This window comes from Lissotriton helveticus, chromosome 3_1, assembly GCF_964261635.1.
Source record: "Lissotriton helveticus chromosome 3_1, aLisHel1.1, whole genome shotgun sequence".
NCBI classification, from domain to species: Eukaryota; Metazoa; Chordata; class Amphibia; order Caudata; family Salamandridae; genus Lissotriton; species Lissotriton helveticus.
Genome location: NC_136061.1, coordinates 37,062,440 through 37,083,797, shown reverse-complemented (window position 1 = coordinate 37,083,797; position 21,358 = coordinate 37,062,440). Strand labels below are relative to the sequence as shown.

At 50.9% G+C, this 21,358-nt stretch overlaps 1 protein-coding gene across 3 annotated transcripts in view; it reads left to right on the top strand.

Moving 5' to 3' along the window:
• The window catches only part of LOC144824386 (rac GTPase-activating protein 1-like), a 247,063-nt gene that overhangs the window by 133,711 nt on the left and 91,994 nt on the right, over positions 1 to 21,358 (top strand). For all 3 annotated transcript variants that reach the window (XM_078683497.1, XM_078683498.1, XM_078683496.1), the window contains exon 9: positions 17,050 to 17,186. In XM_078683497.1, the coding sequence (XP_078539623.1) occupies positions 17,050 to 17,186 (137 nt within the window). The remainder of the gene's footprint in view (positions 1 to 17,049; positions 17,187 to 21,358) is intronic.

Below are 21,358 nucleotides of genomic sequence, written 5' to 3'. Positions count from 1 at the left end.
ACACCTGCGTTAACTCCACTGGCTTCCAGTCAACAAAAGAGTCAACTTCAAGCTTCTTACGTCTACAAAGCCCTCCATGACACCAGACCAGCATACATGAACCACCACCTCTCCTACTACAGTCTCACCGGACATCTCTGCTCCGCCCAACTGGCCCTCGCCACCGTACCCCGGATCCCCAAGACAAGGACCGGAGTAAAATCCTTCTCCTACCTTGCAGCCAAATCCTGCAACACCATGCTTATCCACCTCAGGCTATCCCTGTCTCAGACACAATTCAAGAAGGACCTCAAGACCTGGCTCTTCCAATGAACCACAGTGCCCAGTCGGACCTGCAATCCACCATATTCCCCTCCCCACAACTCCCTAGCGCTTTGAGACCCTTTCGGGGGAGTAGCCGCACTTAACAAGTACTGATTGATTGATTTGTGAGGAATGCACTGCACCGATGAGCAGATGAACACACTCCCTGGAAGCGAGGGGCAGATCAGGTACAGTGCCATTGGATTTTGTGAAATTGATATGAGTGAAGAGGGATGCACTGCACCAATGAACAGGTGAACAGATTCCCTGCAGGCAAAGGCTGAGTCGTGCAATGCGACTGAGGCAGTTAAAAATCCTGCTTGGGAGCACTGCACGAGGTGTCAGCAAATGCCTGCCATGCTGCACTGACACACTGCTGGGGTGAGTCAGCAGATACCTGCACAAGACGCACTAACACACTTCAGGAGGTGAGTCAGCAGATGCCTGCACGCGCAGTACTGACACACTGCAGGAGCTGAGTCAGCAGATGCCTACATGTGCTGCACTGACGCACTGAAATAGGTGAGTCAGCAGAAGCCTGCACGTGCTGCACTGACACACTGCAAAAGGTGAGTCAGTAATTGCCTGCATGCACTGCACTGACACACTGCAAAAGGTGAGTCAGTAATTGCCTGCATGCACTGCACTGATAGGATAAACATGCATCTGTTCACCACATGCAGTAGAGATGCATGAGGGCCACACTGTCCGAGTATTAGTCTGTGTTTGGATCTGTAACTGGAGGACAAAGGCTTCAGTTCCAGTACTTCGTGCCAATATCAGCAACACACTCCCCCCACAAATACAGCAATCTCCCAATAAATTAAACACACCAGACACCTTGTTTGTGGAGAAACAGTTCTGCAGGTTTATTTGCATAATTAAATATGCCAACATGGTGGGTCAACTTACAGGCGATCCAAGGGCAGGCAGCGGAGACACCCCTACCGTGGCCCTAACCAATTGGTGCTCCCCGTTTTGGGGGGTTACCCCTTACCACCTGTAGACTGACAGTCCACCAATTTTCCCACGCCCCTTGAGGGGGCGGAGCGTGTCCAGGCAAGCCCCCGGTTGTTCAGGTTTACAGCCGCCCGTAGGACTAACTGGGCGCTGTGGTTCCTCCAGGGTCCTGCCATAAGGACTTCCTGGGGCTATTTGGCATTTGCACCGTTGTGGTGCTCCTAAAGAGGGTACCCCTATGTACCATTCAGCCTCTGGATCGGCCTGATACTCCGCCAGTGTTCTGGGTGGGGCCCCTGTCACACCCAGGGCCACCCAGCAAGGCAGGCTTTCTTACTTTCACCCAGCTGATTTTAGGGCATCGCCCAGGTCCAACAAAAAGCAGGTCCATGCCCACTCTAGACAGGTGGACCCCATCCTCATCAAAACACCCCATGGTTTTGGCATGCAAAACCCCGTGCCTAATGAAATCAAAACCCCTCTGTTCAGTAAATTTGCGCATGGCACTGTTTACTCTCCTGCGTGAGGTTTCCACGGCCTCCCCCGACCAGGCCCCTTGGCACACTAAAGGTGGGGTAATCTCTAACCACCATAGTACGCATACCCCTAATTGGTTGCTTAACTTGCACATGGAGAATTTCATCTCTTGCAGCAGGGCCTTCGTACCCAGTAAAGTCAAATCATTGCCTCCCAAGTGTATTACCAGAATGTTGGGAGGGGAGTCTCCTCCCCCTAGTCTGTGCCGCAGCTTCTTCAGCAAACTGTGCCAGCGCATGCCTAGAAACCCCAACCAGATTATCTCAGTGAAGGAAAACCCATGCCTCAATCAATCAATCAATCAATCATGTCATTTGTATAGCGCACTACTCACCCGGGAGGGTCTCAAGGCGCTTGGGGGGAGGGGTCTGCTACTGCTCGAACAGCCAGGTCTTGAGTTGTTTCCTGAAGGCGAGATGGTCCTGGGTCAGCCGAAGGTGGATGGGGAGGGAGTTCCAAGTCTTGGCAGCCAGGTAAGAGAAGGATCTTCCTCCGGCGTTGGCTCTTCGGATGCGTGGTACGGCTGCGAGGGCGAGGCTGGTGGACCGTAGCTGGCGGGTGGGCGTGTAGAAGGTCAGGCGGTCGTTGAGGTACTTGGGGCCCAGGTCGTGGAGAGACTTGTGTGTGTGGGTGAGGAGCCGGAACGTGATCCTCTTGTCGACGGGGAGCCAGTGCAGGTTCCTCAGGTGGCTGGAGATGTGGCTGCGTCGGGGGACATCCAGGATGAGTCGGGCGGAGGCGTTCTGGATGCGCTGGAGTCTTTTCTGTAGCTTGGCTGTGGTTCCGGCGTAGAGGGCGTTTCCGTAGTCTAGTCGGCTGGTGACGAGTGCCTGGGTGACAGTCTTCCTGGTCTCGGTCGGGATCCAGCGGAAGATCTTGCGAAGCATACGCAGGGTGTTGAAGCACGATGAGGAGACGGCGTTGACTTGTCTGGTCATCGAGAGGGAGGGGTCCAGGATGAAGCCCAGGTTGCGTGCGTGGTCGGTTGGCTTGGGTGCGGTGCCCAGGGCTGGGGGCCACCAGGAGTCGTCCCAGGCGGAGGGCGAAGATCCCAGGATGAGGACTTCAGTCTTGTCCGAGTTCAGTTTCAGGCGGCTGTCTTTCATCCCTTCGTGTAGGCAGGTTCTGGCGGTGTCGGGGTCTCTGGTGAGGGAGAGGATCAGCTGGGTGTCGTCGGCGTAAGAGATGATGTTGAGGTTGTGCTGGCGTGCGATGGCTGCGAGAGGTTTCATGTAGATGTTGAAGAGGGTGGGGCTGAGTGAAGATCCTTGCGGGACGCCGCAGATGACTTCGGTGGCCTCGGAGCGAAACGGGGGGAGGCGGACTCTTTGTGTTCTTCCGGCGAGGAACGAGATGATCCACTCCAGTGCCTTCTCTTGGATACCGATGTTGCTGAGGCGCTGGACTAGGGTGCGGTGGCAGACCGTGTCGAACGCAGCGGAGAGGTCCAGGAGGATGAGGGCCACTGTTTCCCCCTTGTCGAGCAGGGTCCGGATGTCGTCGGTGGCTGCGATGAGGGCGGTCTCGGTGCTGTGGTCGGCTCTGAAGCCGGACTGCGAGGGGTTGAGGGATCCGTTCGTCTCGAGGAAGGCGGTCAGCTGTCTGTTGACAATCTTCTCGATGACTTTAGCAGGAAAAGGGAGGAGCGAGATGGGGCGGAAGTTTTTGGGATCGGTGGGGTCCGCTGTAGGTTTCTTCAGGAGGGCGCTGATTTCGGCGTGCTTCCAGCTCTCCGGGAAGGTGGCGGTGTTGAAGGAGGCGTTGATGATGTTCCGGAGTTGGGGTGCGATGGTGGAGTCGGCCTTGTTGAAGACGTGGTGTGGGCAGGGGTCGGTCGGTGATCCGGAGTGGATGGTGTTCATAGTGCGGGCTGTGTCTTCGGTGGTCACCGTGGTCCAGGTGCGAAGGGTGGCGGTGGGGGGCGTTCGTTCGACGGTTGTGTGCGTGGGTTGGGTGCCGAAGCTGTTGTGGATGTCGGCGATCTTGCGGTGGAAGAACGAGGCGAGGGAGTCGCAGAGGTCTTGTGACGGAGTGATGTCGTTGGTGGCGGTGCTGGGGTTGGAGAACTCCTTGACGATAGTGAAGAGCTCTTTGCTGTCGTGGGCGTTGTTGTCCAGTCGTTCCTTCAGGGATTTCTTCTTGGTGGTGCGGATGAGCTGGTGGTGCTTGCGGGTAGCGTGTTTGGGGGCGGTCATGTTGTCGGTGGTCCGGTCGAGGAGCCAGGCTTTCTCGAGGGTGTGGAAGTTCTTCTTGGAGTCCTTGAGGTCGTCGGTGAACCAGGATGCCTTCTTGCTTCTGGGTCTGCTGGGAGGGTTCTTTAGTGGCGCGAGGTCGTCGGCGCAGGCGGTCAGCCACTGTGTGAAGTTACGGGCTACTTCGTTGGGGTCCGTTGTGTTGGCGGGTGGGCTCTGGCTGAGGGAGGTGGTGAGCTGGTCTGCGGTGATCTTGCTCCAATTCCTGTGAGGTACCTGTTGCGGGTGGTGGTGGGTCGTGGATCTTTTGAAGCTGAAGTGGACGCAGCTGTGGTCGGTCCAGTGGAGTCCGGTGGCATGGCTGAAGGTGATGTACTTGCTGGAAGAGAAGACTGGATCAAGCGTGTGGCCGGCGTAGTGGGTGGGGGTGTTGACCAGTTGCTTGAGTCCGAGGTTGGCGAGGTTTTCCAGCAGGGCGGTGGTGTTGCGGTCCTTGTTGTTCTCCAGGTGGAAGTTGAGGTCCCCGAGGAGGATGTAGTCAGTGGAGGGGAGGGCGTGCGGGCTGATGAAGTCTGTGATGTCTTCGCTGAATTGTGTGCGTGGTCCCGGAGGTCTGTAGACGAGGGTGCCTCTGAGGGTTGTCTTAGGGTCGGTGTGAATCTGGAAGTGGAGATGTTCGGCTGCGGCGAAGGAGTCGTTGGCATCGTTCGTGATGCGGATGGTGTTCCTGTGGATGATGGCGATGCCACCTCCGGTCTGGTTGATGCGGTCCCTCCTGATGATCTTGTACCCGTCCGGGATGGCGATGGCGATGTCGGGTGCAGAGGAGGCGTTCATCCAAGTTTCCGTGAGGAAGGCGACGTCCGGTGATGTAGCGTCGAGGAGGTTCCAGAGTTCCACGGCGTGTCTGTGGACGGAGCGGGTGTTGATCAGGATGCACTTGAGGTGGTTGCTGCTGGTGTTTGTCTTGGCGGGTGCGGGGCAGGTTCGGAGGCAGGTGAACTTGCAGGTGCAGCATGTGAAGGGTCCGTGGGTACGTCTCGGGGTGGCTCGGCAGCAGGCGTGGGTCCGGCCGGCATTGAGTGCGTTGAGAGTGGCGGCGTCGTAGGTCAGTCGGGTCGTCTTGCCTCGGCGGGGAGGGCCAGGGGTCCTGGCGCTGGGCGCGGGCCAGGCGCAGACGAGCGCAGACGGGCTTACCTTTGGCGCACCTTCGGTGCTCCCACTGCACGCGTCCGCTGCGCGGTCGCTCTGGGGGCGTCATAAGTAAGGAGCCGGGAGGGAGGAGCAGCTTGGTGGCGGGAGCGGGGCGGCGAATGGAATCACAGGGGGGCGGGGCCGCAGGGAGGCAGCGGCGGGAAATTCCAAGAAGCAGCGGGCAGCGGGAAATTCCCAGGAGCAGCGGGAAATTCCCAGGAGCAGCGGGCAGCGAGCGAAGGAATCTGCAGGCAGGAGGCGGCAAAGGCAGGAGCGGCAGCAGTGAGTGGGGCGACCAAGCATTTCCTGCTTTCCGCCCATTGTGCCACTCTTGAGATGTAAGAATGGCCGATCACCCAGACCTTTGATCCTGGTAAAATAAAGAAATGCAAGGTTGCAAAACACATTTATTGAAGCACTGCACACAATTCTATACAACTACTCAAGAATACACCCTGTACCCAAAAAAACATTTGGTGCAGCACAAGGTTGCCCTTGGTATACTCAAAATTCGCACTGCACGCAATTAACTTATAACCTCCTCAGCACACTCCCCTCGGTGGCTTATGGACGGATGTACCGTTTGAAACATTGGTGCGCCCACACTTTTGCAATTGCTTGCTCCCCCTCCCCACTCTTGCTTGGCCTGCTGTGAGTCGGCGGGGGCTGTGCCCTGCAATACTGGATTTCAAATCTGCCATGAAACTCCTCATTGTGTCCATGAGCTTACCCATCTTGTCCATGGTAGCAGTATTTACTGGGACCGCATTACTATCGGTCATGGCTGCTGGCCCGAGCGCCGGACAAGGGGGAGTGGACATCAGGGGCGCAGCTTCTCAGGGGGTCAATTGCGCTCTACCTCTGGGTGCCAGCGGATCGGCGGGAAAGTCCTTACTGGTCAGCCTGAAAGCCCATTTCGGCCTGGTAGGCCCTGCCTCCGAGTTCGGCTGTTGCTCAGGGACAGGACCGTCAACGACTTCGGAATTGGTAAACACCCGTTAGTACGCAACTTTTAGTTCACGTACCATTACAACGCAAGCGTAACAAAGCATGCGCTGTAACAACGCGTAGCCTTTACTACGCATGCACGGTTACAACACATGCGTTGTAATGCGTGTATGGCTGCCGAGGAGGCAGCTATTACGGTAGTGGGGAGTGGACGTTCTTCGAGGACTGGATTGGACAATTACAGGAATGACTGGCGAGGAGGCAGCGATGACGGCAGTGGGGAGCAGAGAATTCTTCAAGGACTGGATTGGATGATTGCAGTGATGATGGGCGCTTGCTGCCGTGGACAAGGGACAAGGGACGTGTATTAAGGAGAGAGAGGTAAGATGATCTGTATTTTATTTAAAGGGTTTGTTTGAGGAGTAGTGTTTTTGGGTTTATGGTAGTGTTGAGTCGTGTAGTGTTTGTGTGTGTATGTGTAGGGACAGGAGTGGGGATGGGGAGGGTCGTGCAGGGGTTCGTTTTTTAGGGATTAGGGTAGTGTTGTGGTGTTTGTGTAGGGTAGAGTCGGGGGGTCGGGCAGGGTAGTGTTTCAGTGTACGGAGGGCACAGGGATCTAGGGGCAAGGTCATGCTTGGGGTGGTGTTTTAGGGTTCAGGGTAGTGTCGTAGTGTTTGTGTAGGGTAGTGTTTTAGGGTTTGGGGGAGTGTCGGTGCATCGTGTAGGGTAGTGTTTCAGTGTAGGGAGTGGACTGGGGATAAGGGCAGGGTCGAGCTTCGGTTTGTGTTTTATGGTTTAGGGTAGTGTTGTAGTGTTTGTATAGTGTAGGATAGTGGTTTAGGGTAGTGTCGGGGGGTTGTACTGGGTAGTGTTGCAGATTAGGGAGCAGACTGGGGGTGGAGGTAGTATTGTGCTGGGTGTAGTATTTTAGGGTTTAGGGTAGTGTTGTAATGTTTGTGTAGGGTATTGTTTTACGGTTTAGGGTAGTGTCTGGGTGTCGTGTAGGGTAGTGTTTCAGTGTAGGGAGTGGACTGCGAGTAGGGGCAGGGTCGTGCTTGGGGTAGTGTTTTAGGGTTTAGGGTAGTGTCGGGTTGTGTAGGGTCGTGTTTTGGTGTAGGGGACGGACTAGGGGTAAGGGTAGGGTCATGCTGGGGGTAGTGTTTTAGGGTTTAGGGTAGTGTTTGTGTAGGGTAGCTATTTAGGATTTAGGGTAGTGACGGGGTCGTGTAGGGTAGTGCTACAGTGTAGGGAGCGGACTGGGGTAGGGACAGGGTCGTGCTGGGGGTAGTGTTTTAGTGTTTAGGGTGGTGTTGTGGTGTTTGTGTAGGGTAGTGTTTTAGGGTTTAGTGTAGTGTCTGGGGTCGTGCAGGGTAGTGTTTGAGTGTAGGGATTGGACTGGGGGAAGGGAAGGGTCATGTAGGGGGTAGTGTTTTAGGGTAGTGTAGTGCTGTGTAGTGTTTTAGGGTAGTGTTGTGGAGTATGTGTTATGCTGGGTAGCGCATATGGATGCAGAAATTAGCGTAGTGTTGGGGGCTATTTTTTTTTTTTAAATGCTTTGTAAATATTTGTGGAGAATTGGGATCTGAAGTAACCCTGGGCATAGTTTGCGTAGTAGCACTACGCATAGCTGCGCAAAGTGCACTTCGCACTACGCAAACTGAGCAGTGCGGTAGGAAATGCTGTTCGCAATGATTGCACAGTGCCGGATGCTTGTCCGCACTGTGCAATCATTGCAAACGGCATCTTGCACAGTGCAAGCAATCATTTTCTGCCGCTCGAGTAGATTTGTACTCTAGCAATAGTTTTCTCAACGCGGGCTGGTAGTTTCTCATCGCGAGCGGTCGCGAGCTTACGCGACCACTCGCAACCACTCGCAATGAGAAACCAGACCTCCCCGCATTGAGAATCTCTCCAGGAGGTTTATTTTCCACGCTTGCGATCAGCAACTTGATGTTGCTGATTGCGAACGAGGAAAAAGTCTCGCCGGGATGTCATTTTGCTCGCTCGCGGTCACCAACTTGATGTTGAGGACCGCGAGCAAGCAATTGCTACGTGCAATTCGCATATCGTGTAATTGGGCAAACTACGCGAGCGTAGCATAGTTTTCCACCCAGGCCTAATCTGAAGTAAAGACATTTCATATGCATTTTTTAGAAAATGCGAAGTAATGGTATGTGTTAGAGAAAAATGCGTTGTAATGGTACTTGCAAACTAAAAACAACGTTGTAAAAGTATGGCTTGTTTTAGTTTGCGAAGTATGATCATATATTCCCCTGATTCATCTGGCTCCTTCGAGTTCAATATCCCTTTTGCCCATGTCAACCCCTTGGTCTTGGCCAACTGCATCTTGCGACGTGCCTGGCAGCGAATCCTCCACCTGGGACATCTGCGAAAATAGGGTGGGGGAGCCCTGGCTATCCAGACCAATCTGAGGAGAAAAAGTTATGTGTAAGAAAAATCACTGCACTTGCATCAATACGGCCTTGACTGACCCTCTGTGTGTCCCTTGTGTTCACCACGTCCTTGCTCCACACCCCTCCACCCTGTACTTACTTATTAGGTGAATTGTCGCGACCTGATGCCGGTGTTCAACCTACTGAAAGTTCGTCTACTCTGCGTGCGAAGATGAAAAAGGAAACGTTAGCCACTGAATCCCTGCTCATATGCAACCAAAGTGCATTGGCCTTGAAGGGTTGCCAACTCCGCCTAGTTTGTACCCCGCATCGCGCTCTTGCCCACCCCTCCGGGAGTTCGGGCGATGGGCTTTCCCTCGCCTCCTCCCCAGTCATGCGCACATTATTAACGCATACCTGTGCCTGTTAACTGTAAATCCACTCTCCTTCAAGATTACCGCCTAGTCTCGGATCACTCCTCTTAGATATGAGCTCCTCCTGTAATAGATAATTAGTTGCAATCCTCTCCCAGTCCTTTCACCTGCCCAGTGGTGACCCTCTTTACGCTGCCGCAAGCTCCACTGTTGTGTGCCTCTATACCCTGTACCTGCTGGGGACAAGCAGGACAGCGCATGCCAGCTCACAAAGTTGCCATTCAAGATGGTCTTATATCTTCACGGCTAGCTGGGGACACAAAAGCAGGCGTTAATGCACATTAGAACATTGGAATGTTGGGAGCTCCATTGCAGACAATCGAGTGCTCCCTGCTACTACGGGCCGGTAAAGGCCCGCAGAGCAACATTCCAATGTTCTACAAAGGCTTCTTGAAGCTCAAGGGGATTTATATCCCTTCGAGCTTCGAGAACCCTTTGTTTAATTTGTTAGAACATTCTGCCCTCTAGTGGCAGAATGTTCTAATAGCATTATAGCCCTTTGTAGCAGGGCTATACCGGCTATTAAAGTCCCGCTGTCTCGTTAAAGTCCCTCGCCTTCGGCTCGGGCCTTTAACGATTCAGCGGGCCTTTAATAGCCGGTATAGCCCGCTACAGCGGGCTATAAGGCTATAATATAACCTCCAATGCACCTTCCGCCAGGCCTCGTTAGTACTTGTTACCTGCACTGGTGCAAAGGGGCACTGTCAAAACACTACTTAATTAGGTACTACCTTGTACCTACACCCTGTGACCCCCTTAACATGTTGTGCCTTCCCCTTAGTTCATATAATGGCAGCGTGCAGAGTGGCCCAAGAGCTCTCGCGGACCCCCCACTGCATTACTGCGTATGCGCTGCTGAGCCATGTAGATTTATAAAATTCCCCATGTATCCCGATTGTCTGCCCAACCGAAGTGAAACATTAGGGCTTGCAGTAGCGTCATAATGGTCTAAGCCTACCCCCGCGACCAACAGCAGTTTCCCGGTCCAGTTGTGGTATTCACCTTACTACATAATATTAGGCCCATGCTGACCCGGGCCACGCCCTAATAACGGCTCCAGGCTGTCATTGGTGCACTGACCACCTGGCACTGGCAGGTCCACCCCTCGCAACAGCGAAATTCATGGTGCCCTTTGGGACAACCCATTTTCACAGCGGGGGTGGAAGGGGAGGGGCCCCAGCATCGTCCTCCCCCTGTGCCTCGTCGCGGAGCGGGAAAAGGGGCTTTGCAATGCTCGCTGCCCCCCATACACCCTCTGGCAATAAGATCACACCACAATGCTAGACCCCCGTGGCTCCTTCTCTTTTTATTATGCCTCAGTGGGACCTTAATTTGGTCCCCACATTCTTGATTTGTGCTCCTTTCACACCTCTTCACAATTGTACCCTCCAGCTGCTCACGATTAAAACATATTTTCTCGTAGCAATTACATCAGCTTGGAGGGTGAGTAAGCTGTAGGCTTTGTCTTCCGAGCCACCACTCTTTTTCTTTTATCCAGACAAACTGGGGCTTCGTACTAGGACCTCTTTCCTACTGACAGTGGTAACACCATTTTGTGTGGGCCAATCTGTCACCGTGCTTACTTTGAACGCTCCTCCACATCACTCAAAGGAAGAGGAGCGTCTCCACTGTCTGGACACAAAAAGAGCGTTGCTGTTCTAACTTGGCCACACACGAGAGTTCCAGATGGATGACAAACTCGACTTGGGGTATGTTGGTGCGAAGAAAGGTCGGGCGCTGCAGAAACGGACCATTTCTCGATGGGTTGTTCTCTGCATCATCATCATCAACAATCTTTATTTCGATCTGTATGATCATAAAAGATGTACAAATAAACAACATTACAATATTTAAAACTGTAAAAAGGGATTAATCAATTTAAAGTCCATGGAGTGAATCTCAATTTTTTTAAAAGTGCATCCTTTAAAATACAATCATTTCCAATTTTTACAGTTAAATTCTTAAAAGCGTATCGGGAGGAATTAGTCAAGACACAGTGGAGTCTCTTATGATTCTTGCGCGTACTCTCCACATAGCTGTCAGGAACTTCGCCATTGCAAATACTGTGGGAGATGAAAGATCAGTTTTAAGGACTCTGTAAGCTGGGGCATAAGTTCGAAAGCCCAAATTCCTTAAATATGGCATGAGCCAGAAGCTCCTAATGTTGCGATAGGCTTTGCAAAATAAAACTACTTGCACGTCGTTTTCTAATTTATGGTTGCATGCGGGGCAGTTGGGTGAGGCCTGCTTGTCGTCCCAATTTTTAGTGAGCGACCTCAAAGGAAGAGAGCCGTATCTCCATTGTAAATAAATTTTTCTAACATATACAGGAGACATTGCATCAAGGACATATTCAAAATTGTAGATGTCTTTTGTTTTGATGAATATGTCAGTTAAGGAGCCCTCCCGAGTTGAGGCAATAGATCTCTGGAACATGAAACCATAAAAAAGTTGGGAAAGTGCTTTCCTAGGAAGCCTTAACGATGTTGCTTGTGGGTCATTCCATAGCTCTGGGACTCCAAGGGTCATGCACATGTCTCTTATATACTTGAGCCATTGAATTTTGGATACGGATATCGTTCTAAGAAGCTCTTGCAATTCGCTTCTATAATGGCTCAAATCTTGGCTACTCCAGAGGCGCCTCCAATAGGTCAAGGGTTTGAGACTCACTTCTTCGCTAATAGGGCACAGTGCTAAGTCCATTCTCAGCGGAATTAGTGGGGTGCTTAAAGGGAGAGCCGTCAGCTGCCTAATAAAGTTATTCTCAGCAACTTGGATGGAGTGAAGCGGAGTGTGGCCCCATAGTTCAGCCCCATAAATGATACCACCCCGTGCTTGGGCCTTGTAAATTTGTATTGCAGGTGCCAATGGGCGAAAGGGGGATTTTTTAGCGATTCTATTAATTGCACCCGCCCTCTGGATTAGTTTAGTGGTTGCTTTTGTTTTGTGCGGCAGCCAAGTTAAGTTGTGATTAAGTGTTACGCCCAAATACTCAATCTCGTTAACTCTCTCCAGAGGTGCATGCCCGAGACGTGGATTTGGACAGTTTTTATGTTTGCGGCTTAGGATCATGAATTTTGTTTTTGTTGGGTTTATTTCTAGGCCCCTTTTGTTGCAAAAGTCCAAAAATCCATCCAGGATCCTTTGGAGCCCCATTGGCGTTTTTGACAGCAGCAGGGTGTCGTCCGCAAACATGATCGCGGGCACCCTACTGCTGTTCAATAGTGGCGCGTCAATGTTGGCGATTTTGCGGAGGTGTTCTATCACCCCATTTGTAAACAAGCAAAACAGGGTCGGCGCCAACACACACCCCTGCCTTACCCCACGTTGGACAGGGAACCTATCTGTCAGCCTACCTCCCTTTCCATACCTTACCCGGGCGTGGTTGTTAGTGTGGAGCCTAACGAGAATCTGTAGGATGTCTCCAGGGACGCCCATGTCCTCCAATACCGCCCACAACCTGGCCCGAGGGACCAGGTCGAAGGCGGCACGGAGATCCACAAAAACTGCATACAGTGACCCCCCTTCTACATATGCAGTTTTCCAGAATAGAATATTTAATCTCAGGATTTGGTCCACTGTAGAGACACCCTTCCTAAAACCTGCTTGAAGAGGGCTCAGGATCTCAGTCTCTTCCATCCAACTTTGGAGTCTATCCAGGATCAGCCTTCCGAATAGCTTTTGACTGACGTCAATGAGGCTAATCGGACGATAGTTGGCGGGGAGCAGAGGCGAGCCCTTTTTATATATCGATACCACCTCTGCTCCCAGCCAAGTATCTGGTAGCCTCATCCCCTCTAGGACTGCATTAAATAAGACCATCAAATATGGAGCCCAGATCACAGGTTCCTGCCTGAAAAGATCGCCGGGGATCCCATCTAATCCCGGGGCTTTACCAGATGACAAGCCCGCTATGGCCACCTCAACGTCTTTCAAGGTGAAGGGGAGTGATCTGTGTGTGTTGGTAATACTAGCTTCAGGTGATTGTAGCTCCTCTGCCTCGGGGGCGTAAAGCCCCTGGTAGTGATCTTGCCAAACATTGGCTGCAATGTTTGGTTCAATTGCAGATGGGAGATCTGCGCAGCCATGGTTAATAATTCTCCAGAATCTGCGAGAGTCCCTGCTGGCTAGGAACTCGGCCAGATTCTCCCAGTGTTGTATGTCCCACTCCAGTCTTGCGTTATTCAGGAGTGACTTATAGGCACGCCTTTTGGATTGGATCTCCAGTATACTGCCTCCCTCTTTTATGGTCGTGATAAGCTCTTGTTTTGCCAGACGGCATGAACGGTTATACCAGGAGTTGTTAGACTGCCCTTGTGTTTTTGGGCGTCCCTTAGTGAATAAAGCTAGTTCAAGCTTCTGGGTCAAATGGGTGTAATTTTGGACTAAGACCTCATTTCTATCTATAGTGGACGGTAGACCCCCTAGTTCAAATGCCTTCTCAAGAGTGGGAATAATCCCAGCATAAAGAGAGGTAAGCCTTTCTTTGCTGGAGGCGAGGGTGTCCCATTTTATCCGCCTCCTATTGTTCTCCAGAAGGCGTCCTCCTGTCTGTTTCTCCTCGCCAATCGCTTTATCGCAAGGGATCAAAAATTCTAGCTCCAAAGTATTATGGTCACTGTCCTGTCTTGCTGATATTTTGAAATCAACCACCCTTTTCCATGACTTTAACTGTACAAGGAAGTAGTCAGTTCTAGATTCCCTCCCTTGTCTGTTGAAAGTACATTGTGAGGGGATGTCGGACCGAGTACGGCCATTGCAGGCCCTCAGCCCATGTGTAAGGTTGAGGGTGTTGATCTGCACTGCCAGAGTTGTCCATGCTCTGGGAGGGGGTGCTTCTGTCCGAGGAACCTGCCAACTCGAATCCTCCTCAAGGGAGGGTCCATCGAGAAGACCAGGTAAAGGCTCGAAGTGGGAGTTTAGGTCACCCCCTATTAGGTAGGACAAGTTCTCAGGGATCGTTTCCAAAGTACAAGAAAGGAGCTCTATAGTTTTAGAGGTGGACCCCTTTTTAACTGGCCTTGAGTAGATATTAATGACCATCAGTTTCAATTTGCCTGGCCAATCAAGGACAACTGCCAATATATCCGCACAGTCTACTGGATATCTTGAGGCTTGGCATCCTATATCCAAGGCCACCCAAGTCTCCAAGCCCCCAGATGGTCTGCCTTTCCCCCCCCATACCGCAGGAATTGAGAATATGTGGAAGCCCTGGTAGTGGGTCTCCTCCCTTGACCAGGTTTCTTGGAAGAGACAGACACTGTTTGATTGAATTAACTCCGCCCATGCATCTGTATCTACTTTATTTAACAGACCCGCGACATTCCACGAGAGAAAGTTTAAAGTTTGTGGGTATTTTTGGGTGTCTGATTTCTTTAGCATAGGGGTTGTATTTTCTGGCAAGTGGGGTCTAATTATTTCCCTCTGGTCTGCCGACGGGGCATCTCTGGTGATGTCCGATCTATTTGGAGCATCACATGGTTCCCTAACCCTAGAAGTTCCCGTCTCCTGGGTGCAGACTGGGGGGGAGCAAATCTGAGGATTATTTCTTTTTGCGTGCTTTCGGGATGTGGGGGCCGGCTGTCAATCGACCAGTTCGAGACAGTCGTAGTGGTTGTACAGCGGTAGAGGTGGTGGATGATATACTCTTTGGGGCCACGGGTCTATTCTTACAAATCCACCCCCTCCCGCCCTTCGTCTCGGGACAGTTTCCCATCCGTGGGAGTCGCTATATGTATTTGGGTGGAATGGGAGTATCTGTGGTTGAATGAAAGTTGTCCTCCTTCTTTCTTGATTGCCCTGCCAGTTTCCCCTAGAGTTCTGCTGATATCCTCTACTAGGAGGCATTGCCGTGTGTTCATTAGGTGGATAAAAGAACGATAATGGAACGGGCTGGATGTTGCTACCTTCGTCTTCCAATGACGGATTGCAGACAAAGGTAGCTGTTCCTGGGTCACCAAAACTCACCAATGGGCAATCGCCGCTGATTGTTTTTGGGCTCTTGCCTACCCAAGAGACCCTTCTGACCATGCGAATATCGCTGGTCATGCCTCGCGGGAGTGGTCTGTGCAGCGAAAGCCAGTTGATGACCTTATTTTTTAGAGATTCTTCCGTTTCATACGAATCTGCTTTTAATTCTGGTGCCCTAACTAAGATGACAGTATACGGGGCAACCTCGGGTGGTAAATTTACGGTAACCGTTCTAGATGCCTTTGGCTTTTTGTGGATGACCCTATTCTGGGTAACGTTTGAAGAGGGTGTTAAAGAATTCGTTGTTTGAGGAGTAGGAAACACTTTAGGCTTGTCTATATTTAGTTGCTGTTTTGTTGTGAGTAACTGTTTGGGTAGGCCAGGGGTCGGTTTTATGGCTGGTTTGGGATTGGGTAATGGATGTTGGTTAGAGCAGGTTTTTGAAATACTTTCTCCTGTCGTGGATGTAGTCACTGTTGCATTTAGTGTTGCAGATTCTTGGATAGGGGGGGTACTAATATGTTGTGTATCAGTGGTGGATGGTGTAAGCCCTAGGGCCCCAGGTTTCCAAGTGTCCATGATCTGCATAGCAGTTTTCTCTATTTTTATTATTCTTGCCTCCATTTTTATTAGGCGTGCTTCTAGAGGGCCTATGATTGACTTTAGGAGGTGGCCTATGTCTGCTAAAGTTATATCCTCTTCCGATGACTCCTGATTATGATCTGCGGGAAGAGGTGTGAAGTCAGTTGGGGCATTAGACTGCATCAAGATCTGCAATGCACTGGCAAAGAAGCAGTCTTCTGAAGGCTTCGAGCTCATTCCACCAGAACTAAAGCTGCAACCACTGCATTACCATGTGGAGTCCCAGCCCAGGAGATCTGTCAGGCAGCAGTGTGGGTTTCCCTTCACACATTTGCCAAGCATTACTGCCTGGACAGTCACGTCCACAGGGATGGGCATTTCACCCGTTTGGTCCTGCAGCACTTCTTAGTGTTTATGTCAAGAGTAAAAGTAAAGAGAGCCCCACCTGGAGCAGCCTTCCTGCTGCACAGCCCATACACCAACCACCACTCTAACTCATCCGACATTTCACAGTATCACCATGCACCAACATTCAGCACCACACTTGTGGAGAAGTGTGGCTCACCGTTTAGAAGCGGCAGACCCTGAAGCAGAGGTCGGCCCGGGACCAGGGTTCAATTCCCGACGCGGCAGGGTCTTGGGTCAATGTCCGCGGACTCGATAATTTCTCGCTTAGGTGCCTACGCTAACCATGGGTCCCACTCTGCAACTCTGGGCAATAGCTTGCTTAATCTCCACAACGGCCCCAGCAACGCCGGGGTTGCCTGGCTTCACCTTGGGATGCCCTCTTACAGTGAAAGCCAGGACGGGTTCCCCAGCGGTATACAGCGCCAGGACACCACGTAACGAGGTAACAGTGCGCTTTGCAAGTATACATACATACATACACACTCCCACTGGCTGAGCAGCAGGTATAACAGTCTCACATCCCTCCCTGTCCAAGTGACAACCCTAGCGTGCCTCCCTGTCCCAGTATCCACGCCTCGCGTCTCTCCCTGCCCCAGTGTCCACATTGGTTGTCCCTCCCAATCCCAGTGTCCACGCCTCATGCGTCTCGCTGTCCCAGTGTCCACGCCTCAGGTGCCTCGCTGTCCCAGTGTCCACGCCTCAGGTGCCTCGCTGTCCCAGTGTCAACACCTCGCTTCCCTCCCAGTCCTAGTGTCCACACCTCGCTCTCCCGTGTTCACTCCTCGTGAATCTGTCTGTCCACACCTTGCATCCCTCCCTGCCCCAGTGTCTTTACCTAGCGTGCCTCCCTGTCGGTATCCACGTCTCGTGTGCCTCCCTGTCCCAGTGTCCACACCTCGCCCCTCCTCTGCCCCAGGGTACACATCATTCATCCCTCTCTGTCCTAGTGTCCATGGCTTGTATACCTCCTGTCCCAGTTTGTATGCCACGCATGGTTGAGGAGCATGGCTACGACTGGTCATTGACACGTGATTGGCTGTTGTATAGTATCTCATGCAGTTACTCGCTGTCATGTAAGCACTTTACTGTCTTCATCTATTCCATTCATTCTTCCTTCTCACACTACAGGGCAAACCTCTGTGTGGATGAGCATTGAGGACGAGACGTTGCCACACATTGACGAGACCGAGTTGGAGCCGGGAGACTTAACCCAAGTGATAGCCCCGTCTGAACCCCCGCGGAAACATGTCTTCGTCTCCAAGACGGTGAGAAGATGGCTTCCTTTACTCTGGAGTGGAGGCGTGCCTCCTGGTGTGGGGTGAGTGGCCAGTGCGTCTGAGGCCAGAGGTGTATCTGTCCAATGTGCCCACTCAGACACTTGGAGATCCACCACCTCTGGTGTGAACTTAAGACTTGTTTTATTTTGTTAGGTTACGACAATACCATGAACTACGAGTGTCCTTATGCCGGCTCCCCCTGCGACAGGTCTCCTGCCGGCTCACCAGTAGTCCGCTACCCTCTTGTTGACTTATCGCTTGCCTCTTTCTGTTTGTGCTTTCTCTGCTCTTTTCTTGCCCTCTTTTTGCCTTTCCTGCTTGTTTCCTGCTCTCTGTTTTGCATTTTTCTGCTCGTCTCTTGCCCTCTTCAAGCCGTGTCTCTCCTCCCACCACCCTGCGCCCCTCCTGCCCCCCAGGACACCTTCCTTGGTGGACTTCAGAAAGAAACTCAAGATCTGGGCATTTGATGGAGAACTTCCCCCCCAGAGCCGAGATGTCCTTAAGTGGGACTGTGCTGTGCTCTACAAATGCTGGTTGATGATACAAAGGCATCTATAAAGCACGCATCTGCCCCCGAAGGGGCGTCACGGCGCCGCTAACCTCAGGACTGCCCTAAAGAAACGGAAGGGATATAAGCATTGCACGGGTGGCTCTTTAGGACTTCCCTGAAGATCTTTTCTGAGGGCGCACAGAGAAGGGTGGATGGAAGCTTATTCCAGAGCTTAGCCTTCCAGAAGGTGAAGGCCCTCCCACCACGGCTAGCCCTTGGCCTCCTCGGGATATGCAGGAGCTTCTGGGAGCTTGACCTGCTGGATCTGCTCTGGTGGTCGGGCTTGAGTCTGCATCTCAATTCAATTCAAGTAAGCTTTATTCGGTTTGTATAAAAAAACAACCATAAAAGCACATAAGAAAAGATGCATATCCATATACGTTTAGCCATCACTGTACATAAATGATTAAAACCAGTAGGGGTTACAATTAAAACATCATCCTCTTCCTTGCATTAATTGATTTAAAGATAAAAGTTGCAGTAAAGAAACATATATCTGGTTCATGCATCATCAAAAGCAACCTCATCACAGCGTCTGTGGTGAAAGTACCATATTTTAAAAACAGTGGTTTTAAAAATGCAATACGGAAATTCATATAAAGGTCGCAAATAAGAAGAAAGTGCAAGGTGCTTCGTTTAGTGTGGCCGTCACAGGGGCGTGGGCAAGCCGGGTGCTGTTTGAGTCGAGGGAAGGCTGCCAGATGATGGACCAACCCAAACCTTAATCTAGTTAAAACATATCTATGTGAATTTCTTGTTACCTGGCTTAAATATAACTGGAAACCTTCATAAACTGAGTAGCTATTATAGAACATGCAAGTTAATAATTGCCAGTTATAACTCAGACGCCTCTTTATTCTGTATAGCAGAAACTTAATTCTCATTTCTGTTTTGGGCATCTCTGCTAGAGCGTTAGGGTCATCCAGAATATTTAAGTCAAAAACTTCTTTAAAACTATGTACAATGTACTTAAGCCAGGGGATCATAAGATAGTTATCCAATTGAAGGCAATCTTGGATTATTATTCTGTTAAAAGCAGTCTCTTCTTTTTGCCATATGGATTTCCAGATCAGTAAGGGTCTAAAAGCTATTAGGTCCGACAAGTAGCTAATCCCAACTTCCCTATGGATTAGCTCTGTAGGTGCCAAAGATGGTAGACAGAGCAATTTTTTGAGAAACGTATTCTCCACTATTTGTAGACTTTTATCAGGGTAATGCCCCCTCACCCCCGCTCCGTACAGTGCGATAGAGGTACATCTCGATCACAGAGGTCCCTTGTTCTCGAAGGCCCTATAAACAAAAATAACGTCATTAATTTGACGCGACTGCTCACAGGGAGCAAGTGAAGCTGGCGAAGATGTGTAGACACGGATTGCTGAATCAGGACCTTGAGAAGGAGGCGAGCGGCGGCCGTTGCACAAGGTACGCAGGCAAACCCAGGTAGAGGCTGATGGCATAGTCCAATTTAGAGGTGACAAGAGCATGGACAACAGTCTTACCGGAACCAACTGGAGCATCCTTCTCAGTGATTTCAGCGTAGCAAAGCTACCAAAGCTGGGGTGGCAGCGGCCAAACTGTGGAACAGCCTTCCTGAGGAGATTAGGCAAAGTAGGGAGCTTCTCCCTTTCAGAAGAAGCGTGAAAACTTGGCTATTTCCTAAGTCCTAGTTCCAGTTGTCCGCCAGACACCCCCCGTCCTCTTTGTAGCCACTCGGCGCCAGGATGCCTGCTAGGTGATAGTGCGCTTTATAAGTTGAATAAATAAATAAATAAGCAGCTAGCCGAGACCGCTTTGACCTGTGGTACAAACAATGGGGCTGCCAGATTCCTAACGCAGGCCAAAACGCCAAAGGATCCCAGCTCCTCCACGCATTACCCAAAGCGCAGAATCAGTCCCGGCTCAGGGTCCACCCTCCTAACTTGTTCTTGTCCTGAGTCACTTCCTGGTGGCTTTCAGATGTCAGTGCTTGAATTATTAATCATTGTCTCCAACTATTGTTTACTGTTTCTCATTATCTGTCATTAGCCAGCCCCTCTCTTTAGTAAAAGCAAACTAGCACAAACGTGTGAAAACAACTTTGCAGAAACTTGTAATAACTATTTGAGGGGCTTACTAAATGCAACTCATTCTAGGATTTTCTTGGAAGGTGTTGTTACTCATAAATAAATTCTCTTTATTCTAGCTTTTTTTTGTTGTTTTTTTTTTGGTAAAGACGTTTATTAAGGTCTGTATCACTTACACAGCATTTGCCTACAACCCTGAGGCCGGCTGCCGCATATTTCAATACTTTGTCAAAATTAAGTAAACAATTTTCCCATCTGACAATCTCGGCCGATTGCCTTTCAAAGACATTATTGCAGGAAGACCATTTCTCATTCTTGAAAAAATCTATGTGCGTCTTTCTTTTATATTTTGTAACCATGAACAAACATCTAGCTTTTTTTTTGTTGAACGAACACCTTGACTTTCCGAATTGAGGATGGAAAGCAAACGCCGAAAGATAGGGGGGGGGATCAAAAGCAGTTTCTAGGCATGGGGACACATGAAACAATTTTGTGCATTTTGTTGACCAGTTGGCACCTCAGCAGTGCTTAATTTTAACAAGTGGTTTCCAAGGCTCAGCACTGGCACTTAATTGTCAATACCAACACTTATTTTTATTTTATTTATTTATTTATTTAAGCTTGTACCGCGCACAGCTACCCACAATGGGTTTCCCGGCGCCAGGGATAGACTGTAGAAGAAAAGAGAATGTCACCTTGACTTAAGGCCTCTGCCGACTATTGGTCACGCTTAGTAAAGAGCAGGGTCTTCAAAGCCTTACGGAAGCGGAGTAGGTTGGTCTCAGATTTTAATGCCAATGGGAGGGAGTTCCAGTATTTAGGACCAAGAGTGGAAAAGGAGCGGCCTCCCATTTTTGCCAGCTTCCATCTTGGTACTGTGAAATTGCCAATGTCCGATGACCTTAATGAGCGCAGGGGTCTATAGGGTTTTACCAGCCCCTGAACATATACTGGGGCGCTACCCTGCTTAGCCTTGAACATATAGCAGAGTGCCTTGAATTTAACACGTTCTGGGATGCTCAACCAATGGAGGTCACGCAAAGCGGCAGTGGCTGAGGTGCGTCTGGGGACATTCTTTAGCAGGCGCGCGGCCGCATTTTGCACCACCTGCAGCACATGTATAGTGGCTTTATCTGCGCCCAAATAGAGAATGTTGCCATAGTCCAGGCGTGATGTTACAAGTGCCTGGACTACAGTTCTGCGAGAGGAGAGGGGGAGCATCCACAAAATCTTGTGAAGCCATCGCAAGGTTGAAAAGCAGATGGCTGAGACCTTAGTAGCCTGTTGTCTCATAGTTAGCCTGTCGTCAATAATGACGCCCAGGTTGCGAACTGCAGTAGATGGTGTAGGCGCATTTCCCAGTTCGATGGGCCAATGGCGAGGACCCCAAAGATGTTTGTTCTGTCCCAGAATGACCACCTCGGTCTTCTCCCCATTCAGCTTGAGACAATTTCTCCGCATCCAGTCGGCCACAAGAGTGAGGCCCGACTTGAGTGCGGAGGTGTTGTTTACGTCTCTCCCTGACAAGGAGAAGACAATCTGGGTGT